The 17,534-nt window shown below is 33.4% G+C and overlaps 1 protein-coding gene across 3 annotated transcripts; it reads right to left on the bottom strand.

The window, feature by feature from the left end:
• Window positions 1-1,263: 1,263 nt before the first annotated feature.
• Lrrtm4 (leucine rich repeat transmembrane neuronal 4) lies at window positions 1,264-17,025 on the bottom strand. 3 transcript variants are annotated; one of them, XM_058575143.1, is made up of 3 exons: window positions 16,732-17,025; window positions 16,317-16,459; window positions 1,264-14,502 (listed from the first exon to the last, which is right to left on the bottom strand). In XM_058575143.1, the coding sequence occupies exons 2-3, from the start codon at window positions 16,318-16,320 to the stop codon at window positions 12,950-12,952; spliced, it is 1,557 nt and encodes a 518-aa protein (XP_058431126.1). In that variant the 5' UTR covers window positions 16,321-16,459; window positions 16,732-17,025; the 3' UTR covers window positions 1,264-12,949. The 3 variants fall into 3 exon arrangements, with proteins under 3 accessions (XP_058431126.1, XP_058431125.1, XP_058431123.1); XM_058575142.1 differs by having other exon boundaries at window positions 16,317-17,025; XM_058575140.1 differs by lacking the exon at window positions 16,317-16,459.
• Between the last annotated feature and the right edge of the window lie 509 nt (window positions 17,026-17,534).

The following is a 17,534-nucleotide window of genomic DNA, read 5'->3' as shown; positions in this document are numbered from 1 at the left end:
TTACAAAGGCAGCTTTTGGTGTATATTTTACATATTTCAAGGAAAAAAAAAACAATTTGCGCACTATTTTAACCATTAGAACTAGAAAAAGACAAACAACTATAAATTATTCACTAATAAAGAGAATATAATGTTGAGTGCCCTTACTTGAATAATAAAAATTACAAATAGTAAACTGTGAGAACTAATCTAAAAAAAAAAGAAACAAACTAATGACCATATTATTCTATAAATGCAAAAAACATGTGATATTATAAAATAAAAAAGATACAATTTATAATGTAAAAATTATGATGTATGATAAAAAGGTATGCCTCACAAGAAAATAAAAACATGACGACAAAAATTCCTTTAGGGCTGGGGTGGAGGCTCAGCGGTAGAGCACTTGCCTACCATGTTTGAATAATTGAATAATTTTCAGCACCACATGTAAATAAATAAATAAAATAAAGGTTCATCAATAACAACAACAACAAATTTTACTTCCTTTAATAAAATTTAGTGTCCATTCTGGTTAAATCTGGATTTTATAATGTGATTTTATTTATGATAATTGTGGTAAATTAGATATGGCTAAACAAAGTGATTTTTTTCCATTGTTGTGAAAATAGGACTAAGTCCAGTTTTACTGATATAGGTAAACATATTTTTTTTGTGAATAAGTAAATGAATAAATAGAAAGATAAAATGAGTTGGGTGCATGGGGCATGCCTGTAATCTCAGTGGCTCTGGAGTTGGAGGCAGCAGGATCCCAAGTTGAAAGCCAGCCTCAGCAATTAAGTGAGGTTCTAAGCAACTCAGAGACCCTGTATCAAAATAAAATATAAAAAGGTATGGGGATGTGGTGCAGGGATTAAGGGTCCCTGGGTTCAGTCCCCAATAACCCCCCCCCCAAAAAAAAAAAGAAACAAAGAAAGATAAAATGGAAGAAATACAATAGGCAGTCTCATTATGTTAAGAATAAAAATAGCTGCTCCAGACCATCATAATTATGTAATAGTATTCTAAAAATTTTAATCAATTTAATAGATATAATCAAAATATTGATAACTACATATACCTATAGAAGTATATATTTTATATCTTAGAATTTTAAAATAAAGCATATCAACTCTGGAGTCATGATACAAATAGAGCATATGATACAAATAGAGCCATTTTTATACTATTCTTAAGAATTCCTTATAATAATTATAAAGATTTCCATCATCTAAGAATGAATTCATAGGCTTATATATTCATAATTAAAATAACATGTGTGTGTTCATGGGAGAAAAAAGAGATACAAAATTTTACCTCAAATAAAATACAGAAGATAAACCAATATAGTTAAAAACATGTATAATTTGCTGGTTGAATCAAGGACAACTATTATAAAAATTAAAACATATTGTAAAATTTTAATGTTGTTTAAGGACACATGAATGACAAAATGATAGAAAGTGAATCCCATGGGAAATACTGAAAGTACAAATATGATTTGGATGTATGAAAATTTTATATTACTGTCATATAAAACATCCTTGAAAAATTATAATTATTAGGTGCGAAAAACAAGGTAGTTCTTTCTTTTGTATAGTATGTAAAGTAAATCATTGTAGAGGAAATGATCAAAGCATAATGTATGTTTGCTATACCCATGACAGGGAAGTTCTTTTAAAAACAAAAGCATTTTTAAAAATTATAATTAAATTTATTATTTTGGATCTTGGATCTCAAGAACTGTTAATATGGTATACGTCAAAATAAAAAATCCAATAACACAAATCATTTTTTCAAAAAAGACTCTACTAGATTAGATTAAAAAAATAAACACTAAAACTAATCTGTCCAGCTGGGAATACAGCTCAGTGGTAGAATACATGCCCAGCATGCATGAGACCTTGGATTTAATTCTCAGTACTGCAAATAAATAAATAAATAACCTGTCAATTTGTTATAAAATGATAAAAAATGGAAACTTTTAAAACTTGGGGTAATACAAAAAAGTACACATTTTTAAAAAGTTTGGCAATATGATTAACTTTTATTACCTTTGGCCAAGTTTTTCTTCTTCTAAGAATGTATATTCATGAATTCATTTAAGATATATTTATGACAATGAAACAGAGCATCATAACTGTCCACCAAAAAAAAGAAATGCTTAAGTAAAACATGGCACATTGTAGGGATAAAATTTAAAAAAATACTTAATAAGTACTCCTATTTATCACAAAATGTGAATTTTAAAGAAACAGTTTACAAACTTACATAGTTTCCAATACCAAATAATTTTGTATAATTTCCATACTCACATACCTGTACATATGATAGGAGAAAATCTAAAATAGTATCTTTGCATATTACAGTTTTTTGGTAACAGTTTTTGTTCATTTATAAATAATTTCAGGTGTTCAACATTTCAAAATTTTGTATGGAAGCATTAATTTATTTTATAATTAGAAAGCAGTGGAAAATAAAACACATCAAGTCAATCCACAAAATTATATGCATTCAAACTTCAGAATAAACTGTGTCTTTCTAATTGTTTTATGAGTAGGGTGGAAATGAGTTTGACAACATTGTATTATATAATGATATATTTTGGTATATAATAAATCACCATTTATTATATACCAAATATAATAAAAACTTTTTCAATAAAGTTTCAGAAAAAATTCAATGAGAAAGAGAATGAAAATTACTTTCTCTCCCAGTGATCTTTGTGCATCTTCATTTTTTGCTGGAGACTCATATATGTGCACTTGTGTGTACTTATTAAAAAGAAAAAGATGTAATACCAAAATTGAAGGGAAAACATGTTGGAAACTGATTCTGAAGCATCTCTTACTTTCCAGTCATTTGAAAAAAGAGCATCATGGGTGGACAGAGAGCAAAAGGAATTGTAATTTGCAAAAGGTTAAAATTTTATATCTAAAGTTTTCAATCTGTCACAAGTTACAAAGTTGGGATCTAGGCAGTATTTTGCTACTGTTTGTTTGTTTTGGTACTGAGGATTGAACCCAGGGGTGTTCTACCACTGAGCTTCATCTCCTGTCCTGTCCTGTCCTATTTTAATTTTACTTTGACACAGAGTCTTGCCAGGTTGAAGAGGCTGGTCTTGAACTTGGGATCTTCCAGTCTCAAATTCCCAAGTCACTGGGATTCTAGGTGTGCACTGCCCTGCCTGGTTTAAGCAATGTTTCTCAAAATTAAATAAAAATTAAAATGAAAGGAAGTTCTGATTAGAGTACCAAAGGCCATGACCCAATATAGGGAGAAAAAAAATGCGTAAAGAAAGTTTAGGGTTATCAATTCTGTGGTTGCTCTGTATAGTTCAGAAACTGTAGTGGGAACAGTTGAATTTGAGATCCTTAAATGTAATGGAAACAATAGGATCCAGGATTTTACAGTCCTGGCTGAGCTCTTCATCACCATAGACAAGACAGGCATGCTTACCAGGATGATAACAAAGTCAAAGCCATAAGAATAGCCTGGTTCACATGAGACAGAAGATGCTGGCTAGATGATCACATTGTCCCTAGAAAAGAAGTGCATGGGCAGTCTACTAAATTCATACTTGCTCTGGATAAGCACATGAATTCCACGTTGAATTAACTAAAGTCTAACTTGAGTCACCAAGAGAGAATCACAACTCCACAAGCTATTCCCAGACACTAGCCAACTGACAAACATACAACACATTGAATGAAACCGAGGCCAGATCCCATTGAAAAAAAGATCTGCTACCTTTTCCAAAATTATAGTGTTCCTATTTCTCCAAGCCCTCCCCAAAGGGATCTGAAGCAGTTTTCCAAGTTGACTGTGCATTGAGTAATGTGAAGTGATTGTATTTGGTGGCTTTCTAGACAATTATTGAAATAACACTAATATCTGATGATCCAAAACATCATTGTGATCCTCCGGTCAGAGTAAAAACTTGTGGAGGTCAGGTGATGACTGGAGTTTTAGCTCAGGTACATCTCATAGTGAGCTGTGGATCCCTGAACCCATCCTGTGGTTATTTCCTCAATTCCAGAAAATCAAATTATAATAGACATATCAACGAGCAGAATTCCCCATACTGGAATAAATCTGCTTTTCCAATCACGAAGCATACCCCTTGTCTTTTCTAGCAAAGAGAAGATTCTTATTTTATTTTTTTTGTTTGTATAGATTTTGAATTTGCTAAGGATCTTTCCCACTGTTGCTTCTCTATTTAATAGCACACAAAGGTATTATGGGAAATGGTCCATGAGGAAACTTAAAAACGTATTTCACCTTAAAAGGACACAAAAATAAGAATGATGCAATACGTGTTTCTGCAACAATTAAGAACTCAGTTTATATTCAACAAATATAAATATTACACACATCAAAGCATTAAATATATATATATATATATGTGTGTGTGTGTGTATACACACACACAGAGCTGTATGCTATATATCAACATCTCAGTTGACACAGTACTGAGTACATGATGGTGGTCCATTGGATTACATTCCCCAGTGACAGTTTAGCCATCTTAGTTTATTTAAGTGCATTCTATGATGCTCACACAATGATGAAATGAGAAATCTCCATTAAGAAGCATTTCTCAGAACACATCACTGTTTTTAAGCCATGAATGACTGTGTGTGTATGCTACAGAATTATCAGTTCTTGAAGTTAGTTATTAACTTTTTAATCCATAAGAGTTGTTCCATATATTGTTGAAAATCACTGTTTGAGATCCATAAACACTTGAGGCATTAAGACTTCCTTCACTTGTTAAGAAAATGAACTGAAAGAGCAATATTTGATGAGACTGAGAACTTATAAGTTGTTTCTATAACCCATTTCATCTCCAGAGTTAGTACCGATAAAAGAATTATAATGCTGCTTTCTGAGAAAGGTGAATAAAATGTTCAACCAAGGGAATATTTTACAAATCTTGAGGTATTATTAAATATTACTGTCCGACACCCAAACTGAATTATAGCTCAGACAAGGGACTGAAAGTTCAGGTTTATTATTCACCTCAGTTAAAATGTAACCACAATACTTGTTTCTACATCAGGGAGGATTGTAAGCATCTATATAACTAGTAATAACAATGAAAATAATACAGCCACATTGAATTTTGCATTTTTTAGAAGATAGTTGGGCATATAGTTAATAATCATTTATATTTACACTGACTCTTTTAGAAAGGAGTTCAGAGTGTTTTTTCAAATAATACCTCATTAATCATTTCAGCAAGTTACTTGAAAAGTTATTATCCCAGTTCAATAGATAGAAAAATTATATCAGAGAAAGGTCAGATATATATATTTACTTGTCCAATATTAGAGAAGTAAAGTGAGTCAGTTTCAAATATGAGACCTCTCTTTCACCCTTGATCCAACCACTGGACCAATGCAGTATCAGTCCATGTTGTGGTTAGACCATCAACCTGAAGGGCTTCAAGGCTGACCTCTCTGCTATTACTTTTACAGATCTATAAACACAGAAGAGAATATCAATTTTTCATCTAAGGTAACCAAAAAAACTTAGATATAATTAATTTGGTTTTTTTTTTCATTTTTTCTAGTCTTTTAGAAATACTTGATGATTATTGGTGTCAATATAAATTTATAAATATCAAATATTTCAATAGTGAGATGCATCATGATCAAAATGAAGATGTAATAAACAAGTGATATAGTTAGGGATTCATTTGAACATAAATGTATTTCATACATTTATTGAATTATTACAATAAATAAAAAAAATCACCTTTATGTAATTCTCAACACCTCAATTATGTAGATGTCTAGGAGTAGAAGAAAGAACCAATGAGTCAGTAAGTGTGACTTGAAGGAGGAGGGAAAAATTGAAAAAGAAAGTATTGAACTTATACTCAAAGACTATTTCTGCTTGTTTGTTTTAATACTATCTGTGCAATTTCATTGCTTTATATAATGACATTTATTTTTAAAAGAAGGTAGCTAAACAATTGTTAATCCTTTAAAGTAAAAATATAGAGTTCAGATGAAGTAAGTATTATAACCTTTTCAGAACAAAACCTTTTCTCCTTCTCTGTATCATTTGTTATGCCAAAATTAGTGTCCATGTGGTTTTCCTTTTACTATAAAATTTTCTGAATAGAATTAATTCATAACTCTATGTATTCCTATTTTGAAATATAGTTTTTCTTTTCCTAGATCCTAAAGAAAGAACAACTTCTCTCAACCTATCAATATTCAACTTAGTTTGTAGGCTGTGAAACAAGTAGGCAGTTAAAATAAATATTCAATATAAAAAAATCTTTTCCATTTTTAAGTTCCATGAGATTTGAAGATTCCAATAATTAACAGATTAGATAAAAATGAAAATTATACATGTGTGCTAGAGGTTTTGAAGCTGAAACTTCTCTTTTGAACTTACAATTTTATTTTAAAACTTGACTAAAATGTGTACTGTAACTTATTTTTATTAGGAAAATAATGTGTTTTCAATATATAAGGCAAGGAATAAGATGATCTTTCTTGCTGGATTTAATGAATAAGTCTTTGCCCCTATCTTTGAAGTCTGAGAATTCAGTAAAAATTGGAAAACTGGGGTAAAGCAGAAAATTCCACCTTCCAAGAGATGGTGGTAAGGAGATCCCAAATTTCAGAAAAAGACTGAACTGAGGCAATGACAGAGGCAACAAGAAGGGTTTTTTTATGACTTTAAATTCCCCTTTTTTGTATCTACCCAGAATGTTGGCTTTGGACACAAATCCTATGAACTGGAAAAATTAGTATAGAACTAGGTTTATTCAAAAGTGAAATGTGTGTTATTCTAGTGTTTTTATATAATATATATTTCAGCATCTTATAAATAATTACATATGATATATGGGTATTTAATTGTATGTCATTCATTAAATGCAATAATATTTTAGTTACTTTTATATTTGTGTTGAACAGAATCATTCCTGTAACATTAAGATATTAGGATAATTCATTTTCACGAGCAAACAATATTTCTAAATACCACAACCTTAGTTATGTATTTTTTTATTGTTTGATTTGATATGTCATGCTTCTTCATAATTTTTGTACAAGATATGTCTGAAGATTTTTAAATTTTCCCCATTTTTTCTACCTTTTTGTAATGTGTATAAGGCTTTGCTTTCATTTCACTTGCAAATCTTGTATTTATAAATATTACAATATAGTTGATGAAGTCACATACTTTATTTTTTGAAAGGACTCATCTTGTATTTATCAAGATATTAATTTCTTTTGGCATTATTTAAACCCTGGTGCAGGAGTTTAAATACATAGCCTTTGTACATGTCTAGCAGTAGTCAGCAGACATTCATTAAAAATCAGTGGTTTTGATACTATAGCAAATATTGTGTTTTACCCAACTTTCCTCAACTCACAGTTAAAATTTTAATGGCTTATGAAGTGCATTAGAAAAATAGCCCCATAATTTCTTTTCCCTTTTAAGAATATTGAGATTTTTATTAAACTGACTCCATGAATGACGGCTCTTCTGGTACTATAAAAAGCAATTTTAATTTTTAAAGTATATTCAACAGTACTTCATGCTTTTCACTGATCAAAAGACTACTGATTTTTCAAAACTTCCAGTGTCTTGTGATACACAGGTTGCCACTCTTTCACATTGATTTAGTGAATCATGATAAACTCTGATGAAAACTCAGATGAGTCACCAAGTTCCAATGATAATATGACTGAGCAACTTCTAAAGTTTAAAACTGTCTGTAAATGCAATTCTTGGGAAGAACTAAGAATGATCAGATTGTATTGAGTGTAGAAAAGTCTCACAAATTGAAGTTCTATAATCATGTGGAGATTATGAGGTTGTTTTTCAAAGCCATATATTCCTTAAATGGTAGTCAGACTTCACAGTTTGGAGTCTTTAGACAGTGCCCAATTATTCAAACTTTGCCCACAAGATGCAAATTCCAGCTAATTCTAGAAAAAAATAATTGAACCAGTTTCAGTCAGTATAAAAATCTTTCCTAATTTAGCCATGTCAGACCTTTTTGGCAGCTGTCATTCTTCACCATTACCATTTGCAAATTTTAATGAAAATGCTACTCAAAAAGAGATTTTAATTGGATCAAATTCTGACAGTCAATTTTTTAAAAAGCAGTTATAGCTTTAAGTGCTTTCCCAACAACTAGCTCCTTGGCAGAATTTAAGAGAGAAGTATTTGTGAGCACATGCACATGTGCTCATGCATTTGTGTATGTGTGTTACATATTCCCCAAAGCATGGATACAGTACACAACTGTTCACCTGAACATACCTATTTTTAATAACTCAAGAAGTTTTTTTTGTTCTTATCAACAAATTAACATAATAGCTCATTTTCCCTCAATATCTCATGTTGCTATTTTAGTCCTGAAAATTACTATAGAAATTTTACAAGATTTACTAATCTAAGGATTGCTTTGGGTTGGGAAATACAGTGCTAGTCTTCAACATACACTCATTTGAGTGACGGGTCAAAGAGAAATTAAGTAACTAACCCAAAGTCACACCAACAATGACAATATGACACAGATTTACTACCATAAATTATTTTAAAAAGAACTTTGGACTATGAAGATGAAAGGTACTATTTAAGATAATAAAATGTTTAACCTAAGAAGTATAATCCTAACTAACAAGTCATGTTATTTTGTAGCCCAATATTCTTTTTTAAACTAATTTTTCAAAAGGTTCAAAGTGGACATTAATTCTAATGAAAAAATATTAATATTTCTTTGTCCTCTTGTGTCCCCTGCTCCAATTACATATGTGCATATAAACACAAACTCACATATAAATCACACATCTGCATACATATAAATATATCCTATGTGAATATATATAGTTTCAATTGTAACATTCTATTGTGATACAGTATTCAGCCACAAAAATAAAGTTCATTTTCTGTAGCATGTTATTGATAAAATCTTAGTTAAATTCAATACTGGATCTGCTTCACTCAGAATCCTCTTTTAACAGAGAACTTGCCTTAGAGTCCTTGGGAATCCATTAAGGACACTGTAAAATGACAACTTCTAAAGTGTCCAAAAAAGTCAATAGTACGATGAAATCAATAATTTAAACTTGCTTTAATGCCTTCAATAAACATAAGTGTAAATTGGCCTCTACCACCCACTGCAGTAGTGAAAGAAGTACCTGAAGTTCAAACCTGTCAACAAATATGTTCTTTTATCATACTTACTTTGAAGAATGAAATCAAAATGTCAAATATTTGGAAAATATATACCTAAATTATCACCTCTACTGCCATTTTTTAAATAGTAGTGCTGCTGTATTATGGAAAAATAAAATATTACATTTCAATTATTGAATGTCTAGAGTCTACTTTCATTTAACATTTCACCATTTGTACTTTTTTTAAACATAAAAAAACCCTAGAAACATCTTTTGTCCTCTATTCACACTAGCTAATTTTATAAATGTATTGTTATAATCAGTTGATAAAACAAATCCTAGAAGAATCAAGTAGTCAAAATTTCATTCTTCACAATGTCTAAGGAAAAGTTTGGTGTACAGATTGTCATAACTTCATGATATATGAACATTTTAATGAGATAAATATAATAATAATTATAAGTTCATAATCTATTTCCAAAAGTAAATATTTCAATTTTCTCCAATTTCAATAACCCACCTAAGTTTTTAAGCAAAGGGGTATCTTTTGAGCTTTCAGTTTTCTTTTCTGAATACTTACTGAGGACAAATTAAATGATTCAGTTCAGCCAAGCACACTGATCCACTCAAAGTATGATGATTGAGATATATGTGTCTCTTGTACTCGTTCCATTAATCATATTAATTATTCATAACTATCTTACTCTATTCCTCTTTTATAGATATGAGAAATTTTACTGCCTAAATTATTATAAGATTTCTTCTCAATTTATTAGTATGATACATGCATGTGGGCTTTTCATAATTAAAACTTACAAAGATTTAAATAATTACAATTAATTAATTCGAAAATCGCATGTTATACGTATGCAGTTGCTTATAGATGTCATTTGAATAACGAAATTTGATACCTCTCTCTACTTTTAAAGAAACAGATAAATGAATATTTTAACTATATTTACACTATCATAACTGAATATAAAATTAAGTAGAAAGTGAAATTTTCAATTTAATGCAATTTTTTTCTTAAAGGCACAATCTTAGAAAATTAACACTTGTTGCTACAATTTCTAGTAAAATATTTATGGCTTTACTGGGTAGAATTTGGCATTTAAATTAAAAAAACTACTTGATAAAATTGTATTACAAATAGATTAATTGTTCTTCAGCTTCTAAGCTATTGGTATTTGAAATTTATGAACAATGCTGAGTTCAAATTCAACATACATTTACTCTTCCTAAAATAATTTTAAACTTAGGAAAACCATTCCTCTTTCTTGACTCCATTTCGTAGAAAAGTTTTCTCTCCAGGGATGTTTCTCAATAGGAATAAATTTTTGTTGGGTTGACAAAGAAGTCAGGATAAACTGGGGATTTTGTAATAACCATTTCTTAGAATTTGCTTTTCCTTATTTTTTTTATCCACTTCTAACTGAACACCCTGTCAAAAAGGGATATAATTGGCTGTGTTGCTTGCTTTAATATATATGTGTTTCAAAACAAGTTAATATTCATCTACATATAGTTTGATGGCACTCCTGTACCTTCCCTAGTGAATGCAATAGGGTTAAACATATAGCCTACCATTTTCCACTTTTTACTTCATGGAGAGTTTGATCTGGCACAGACCAAACTTTTTGACTCAATGGCATCATTACAATAGTTAATAGAATTATTACTTCTTTAATGCCTTAATAACCACTTCATTCTCAACAATGCTGGAGCAATTTCACAACCTCATACTCCAGCTATGCAATACACAGTAGTACCAGAGTTTTTCTTTTTTCTTTTCCTATCATGGTAATGCCTAGAATTTTAAAGGAATATCCTGTGTAATTTAAATGCTGGAACACTTTTAGGACACCTGTTTTAGGTCCTAATTTTTTTAAGAATCTTTTTTCCTTCTGGTGATTTCACTAGATAAAGATTACCATTCTATTCCAGAAGTCAAGAGTAAACGAATGAATAGACCTGGATTTTCCTTTTCTTTTTTCTGTTACTATCCTCTAAGAGGAACACAAAATACAAGGAGAACCCAGAATAAAAGAGTACAACTTTGTGTTACTTAGATTCACATTGCATTATATCAATGTGGGCCTGCAAGAAAAACATCAAGCCTTGTTAGACTTTTATAGAAATATTTTATTCTCTTTATTTTTAAGGGCAATTGCTTATACAGATTTTTTTCAGGGATTTATTATCTGAGATTCCGTTTCTTCTTTTCAATGATACACACAAAAAAAGAGAAAATAGATTCTGTGGAGAACAGTTCAATAGTCCAAATTTTTGTACTGAGTTGGATATTGTTTCAAATTCAGTGCTCTCTCTGAAAACATTTTCAATAGCATTTGTATTTAAGATCATGGAAAAATTGATATATATTATCAAAGAGAAAATCATGTTTTCCAACTGTTATAACTAAGAAAGGGCAAAGTCTTTAAATACTTAGTAAAACTCTTTTGAAAAAGAAATCATCTAAAATCAGATACTAAAAGAGCATATTGCCAGAGCACAACCTGTCTTCACTAGTTTATTCCAGCAACAAGGCCTGGGAAGTCAGAGTCTTTGCACATTATAATCAGTTTTACCAAGAAAAGAACAGTTACATCCAGTGTCATTTATTGACAAGTAAAAAGCTTGTGACTACTTTTATACTCATTAACACAGTCCTATAAATGATTTTCAAAGTTAAATAATCGAAACTGGGTCTGAATTTATTCTCCTGTATACAAAAATAGCATATCATGAAAAGCATACCTTTGTTCAAGGCTTCTACACATAGGGATAGATACCCAAAACAAGCCTTATTCCTTTTATTTGTAAATATTTGCATCACTTAATTTTGGGTAAGATTAACAAGACCACATGTCATTTTTTTTTTTTTTTTGGGGGGGGGGATGACAGCAAAACTGACAAACAGTTCCTGTTATGCCTGTCATTATGTTATTGCTAAATCATCCACAACATTGTTCCTGATATCAGTTACCAGGACAGAGCCAAAACTGGAATTGAAGTTTCATTCTCATTTCACACAAATAGTCAGCACTTTAACAACAACAACAACAAAAAAAAACAACTTCAAAAAGTGATCTATGTCCCCAGTAATTTAAAAAATAATAATAAAAAGGGATGGAAGGAAGGAAGGGAGGAAGGAAGGAAGGAAGGAAAGAAGGAAGGAAGGATCCTTAATAGCTTGATACAATTACACAGTAGGCCTCTGACATTCTCTATGCTGGTATCATAACTAAATGGCAAGTGACAGGGCTATGAGATCCCTGCTGCATGCTTTAATTAAAACTGAAGATTTACAACAAAAATCAACCCTTGGGTAAAGTGCTCTTTGGTTTAAATCTTCTTTGTTACCTCCTGAAATTTTGGTAAGCTTACTTTGTTTTTAAATTAAGCTGGTCCCTCCTTCTTTACTCCATGACAAAAGTCAAATACCAAGAACCAGACATAAGTTTCAGAATGAAAAGAGTTTCATCTGTGTGTGTGTGTGTATGTGTGTGTGTGTGTTTAAGTCCAACCCCTGTATACAAACTGTTTAAAAAAAAAAAAAGCAGGTGTTTTAACATAATGCTTTATTCCAACTTAATCTCATCCTTGAATGAACTTCCTTCAAGTTTCAACCATTAAAAAAAAAAAAAAGCAGTCAATTTCCTGGTGGTTGTAATTTAATTAAGTAACCTTTCACACTGAGCAAAACCCCAAAGCAAAAGGGTCATTAATCTTTCTAGTGATTAGAGACACCTCTAGAGCTTCAAACATTTACCTCTCCTTCCCCGCAGTAGAAATGCTTTTAGGAGGATCATGGTTCATACCTCACATTCCCTGGAGCCAGAGATGGTATATGTGCAGGGCCCAGATCCATTGACGGATATATCCATGGTCTCAGAGTTTGTAGGCTTGTAGTCCACATAATACTCCTGTAAAGGGGAATTCATTTGTCTTTCAGACTCTCTGGCCTTTTTCCGCCGCCTCTTCATGAGAGAGTGTTGTTGGAGTTGTTTCATGCTGGCTGGATAGCGTTTCCAAGACACATAGATCACCAAGAGGATCATGGCCACCGAGAGAAACAGAGCCACACTCCCTGCGATAATTTTGTGAAATGAAACATGCTCATACTCTTGCTCTGTGCCAGGGATCTGGAACCCTGGGGAAGGGCTTGGTGTTTCCAGGGTGGGTTGGCTGGCATCCGGTTTGAAGATGGTAGGTTTCGGGATAACCAGAGGCTTGTGGGGAGTTTGGGGCATCAGGTGTGACCTCTCTGTATTGACCACCTGGACTTCAGAACAGATGCTGTATGTTTCCACAGCATCGCTAACCTTTTCGCCCTGGATGTGCTTAGGTCCTGCACATATCATAGTGCTTTCCTTATTACCTTTGAAATTCTTAAGCCAATAATATAGAGGACAGATGCTCCGACTGCATTCCCACATATTTCCAGACAAGGTAATGGATATTAATGATATCCACGCATTCACAGTTTCCTGTGAGATGTTGGTAAGCTTGTTGGAATCCAAATTCAATTTCTGCAAATTGGGGAGGCATTTAAATGTGCCCGGCTCAATTCCTTGGATGTCATTCCCTGATAAATCCAAGTTGTGTAAGGAACTCCAAGTCCATGTCAAGCCTTGGCTAATTGAGCGAATCCTGTTCCACTGTAAGTAAATGGAACGGAGGTTGAAGAGACGTGGAAAATGAGCAAAGTTGATCTTGGAAAATTGGTTGTGCTCCAAGTGGAGCTCCTTTAATTTCAAAAGGCCAGCAAAAGCATTTCGGGATAGGCTTCTAAGACGATTGTACCCCAAATCCAGAAAGTCAAGATTCCGACAGTCTTGAAAAACTCTTATCGGCACAGTCTTGAGTGAGTTAGATCTCAAGTGCAAAATGATGAGTTTCCGAAGGCCTTTAAATTGTTCAGATTGCAATGTCTGAAGTTTATTGTAGGAGAGGTCCAGATTGCGGAGATTGGGAACTGGGTGAAATGTTTTATTGTGCAGATAGGTAATTTTGTTGGAGCTTAAAATTAATTCTTTGAGTCGACGGATCCCTTGAAATGCATCTTCATCCACTGAGCTAATGTAATTATGGTCCAGATAAAGCCATATAAGCTGGTTAAGGCCGGCAAACTGATTGGATTTGAGCTTCTGTATGCTGTTGAACCTTAATGATAAGCCTTGTGACCCTCCAGAAATGTTCTCAGGGATATCTGCGAAAGCATGAGACTCACAGTACACAATTTTGCCATCACATCTGCAGTTCTTCGGGCAAGCTCTCTGAGCCCCCGTAAGCACAACAAGCAGCAGTGTAGGAAGTAGCACCAGAACCACACTCATGCCTTTCAGCTGCGTAATTAAATGGAAACCTACAATATTAAAAAGAAGACAGATGTACATTGTGAAGCTATTAAAATACATCACCACCAGCTTACTCACATCAGGGGCATTTTGTCTAGTGCAGTAATGGGGCAGTTGATTTAGGAACACATTTAACTAAAGCATCATTTTCTTCAGTGTTGCATATTTGCTGTTTAGGTTTCATTCTTTCTTCCTTGATCTTCAAATCACCACAGAGCTGTAGAACTAAGAAAAGGCTTTCCGAGTTTCAGGAGTTCCTGTATATGTATCTCAACAGAAAAGCACAGAGCCTTTCTTTTCACTGGAAGCTGAGATTTTAATAATAATTAATAATAATATTTGGCTAGTTAACTGTGTTGAACAACAGTATCAAAAGGAAATGTACTACTGCAAAAGTGTGACTTGGTAAGGCCAGTACTTGCACATCTTTCCTAGTTGAGCAAAGAGCCTGTGATTTAGCAAAGGAGCTTCAGGAAGCTGTCAAGGTAATCCAAGTTTGTCCTGCCTGAATTCGTACACTTATTGCGTAATGGGATGGAAAGATAGGAGCTCTGAAAAATGGCATTGGGACTAGCATAGGCAGCCCATGGTGCATAGTGTGAAGACTGATAACAACATGAGGTAGTCTGGATTTGTTAATAAGCATATATTGTTGCATACTGTGATTCCAACCCCAGTGACACATGAGCTAGGAGACATAAACACCCTTATCAGACAACACTCCAAAGTTAAGATTGTCAAATTCTTACTAAATAGTTGCATAAAATGCAAAATAATCTTGTGTATATTAGTTTGCTGTTATTTTTCAGAGTTGCTTTTGCAAATTTCAGGGATAAACAAGGAAAGAAACGGCAGACTCCTAGCCCCCTCCCCACTATCCGGAACTGCTCACATTTCTCACTGACTTATTTTTCTCCCCTGCCTCCATTAACTTCAGAAAGCCTGCAAAGTTGCAATCTATTGGCACTTATGCTGCATTTCCAAGTCATTGCATGTTAAGGGACTTCTTTCCTTGGTCGACAGTAGATTTATTATTTCTTAATGGTGGAAAAAAAAAAAAAACTACCATGTGCTGCAGTTTTTTTCTCTTTAATATTCATATTTTAACCGAGAGGCATTCAGCCAAACCCTAATCTAAAAACCCTCCTTCTTCTCAAACAGTTAAGTTTCTTTTTCTTTTTTTTTTTTTTAATTTAAAACTCGATCTTGCTCTGTCCTTTTGCCAGCTACAGACTCATTGAAATACATTCCAGCTCTCCCAGACAGTAGAAAGGGGAGGGGGGGGATAAAGCCAGTCACACTTGAAAAAATAAGACTGGCAAATGACTGCTGGAAATTTGGAAGCTGTGTTCAGGATACAGCTTCAAAGATAAAACAAGCCCTTGTGCAACCTTTGATAAAGTCAGGACCCCACCCCTACACACACACACACACACACACACGCAGTAAAGTGTTAACAATCTTCCTGACAGCAACCAGAAATACAAGCGTGGCTAATATTAACAAGGAACAGAGGCAAACACAATATTTATCTCCTGCTCAATTCCCAAGCTGTGGATACGCAGGCGGCAGAGACGGTCTTAAAGATATTTCTCTAGAGTCTGTTTAAGTCCGCGTTATGCATTTATGGATTAAACAAAAAAACACTGCAAAAAGGAAAATGATCTAAAAATATAATAGCAACTCTAGTGAGTCAACTGGCAAACTCAAGCCTGCCGCTTTTTGCCTGTTTCCACGTCTTTTATCAGCTAATGCCAGGACTGAGGATAGGAAAGCAAGAGGATCAGCTTTGCTAAGAAGGAAACAACAAAAGTTCACTTACCCATCCTTTGTCATCCAAAAACGTTTCCCCCCTCTCTCAGCTTTCTTCTTATTTGGTCTCTCGTGCTGAAATCACCACCACCTTCATGCGGCTGTCATTCACACCATTCTGATCCCGCATGTGAGCTAGTAGCCCCATACAAACTTCCCCGGAGAAGACAGGCAAAAAAATATGTATATACATATATATTAAAAAAAAAATCAGCACGGGGTGGGATGAAGGGGCAGGGAGGAGGAAGCCGTTGGGGGGGGGGGGGCTAAGGGGGGAGGGCCTCTAGGCTCTGAGGACCATTGTGTAATTCACCAGAGACCCATCAGCAGTAATTGGCAATCTGTGCAAAAGAGCTACAGCCCCATCTCGGAGGTAACCAACTTCTCTGTGAAAAGAGAGGAAAAAAATAAAATCTTCAGAATACCTGGCATTCCTTATTGTGCTGGCTTTTGCCATTCCCAGATAAAGCAATTCATCCTCTGGATTTTCAGTTCTTGAAGCAAGCAGGCCTCCTGTGCTGTATGAGACCCCAGTTTAAAAGCTATGCAGGCTAGGTTTATCCATTTAGCTGGTCAGGTTTAAAGTGTTTTGTAGCTGTGCTGAGAGGCAGCCCTTGTCTAATTCAGAAGGCTTTCCAGAGACTGATGATGCTCAGAGCTTGTTGGTGCTAATGCTTGAGTTTGTGATACACTGAGTGCCCTCCGCTGGAGAAAACAGATTGCACATTAAAGACAGGAACAAGTGAGCTTGTCAGTGGTGTGCAGCCTTCCCTTGCTCAGAAAGGGAAATTAAAGGCACAGGATCGTTTTTTCCCCCCTCCAATAATATAAATTATGAAAGATTTATGCCAAATGGTTCCTTCTAGTGACTGCAAATATTAAATAAAATACTGCTTCTCTAAATATTACACAATACTTATTAATTACAAAGTTATCTTGACCTCAATTTTTTTTCTTCACGTCACAGGTGATTTATCATCATTTTTTTCAATGACAGATAAATTTGAGTTTTATTTAATATTGCCGTTGGTTTATAATTATTTAAACTTTTAAACTAACCATATAAGGAAGCATTCTTACTGCAGGCGGGGGAGATGCAATTTGATAGACTGTAAAGATAGTTAAATTTAAAAAAATTAAAGTCTAATAAAAAGTTCTCAGCTTTCAACAATATAGCATACATTTTCCAGTTCTGTGCATTTTATTGAGCAGTCTAGAATGGGACTTT

The sequence above is a fragment of the Marmota monax genome, unplaced genomic scaffold (assembly GCF_021218885.2).
Source record: "Marmota monax isolate L192 unplaced genomic scaffold, Marmota_monax_Labrador192_F-V1.1 WCK01_AAM20220418_F8-fsc00106, whole genome shotgun sequence".
Lineage (NCBI taxonomy): Eukaryota > Metazoa > Chordata > Mammalia > Rodentia > Sciuridae > Marmota > Marmota monax.
This window is presented reverse-complemented; position numbering and strand designations above follow the sequence as displayed.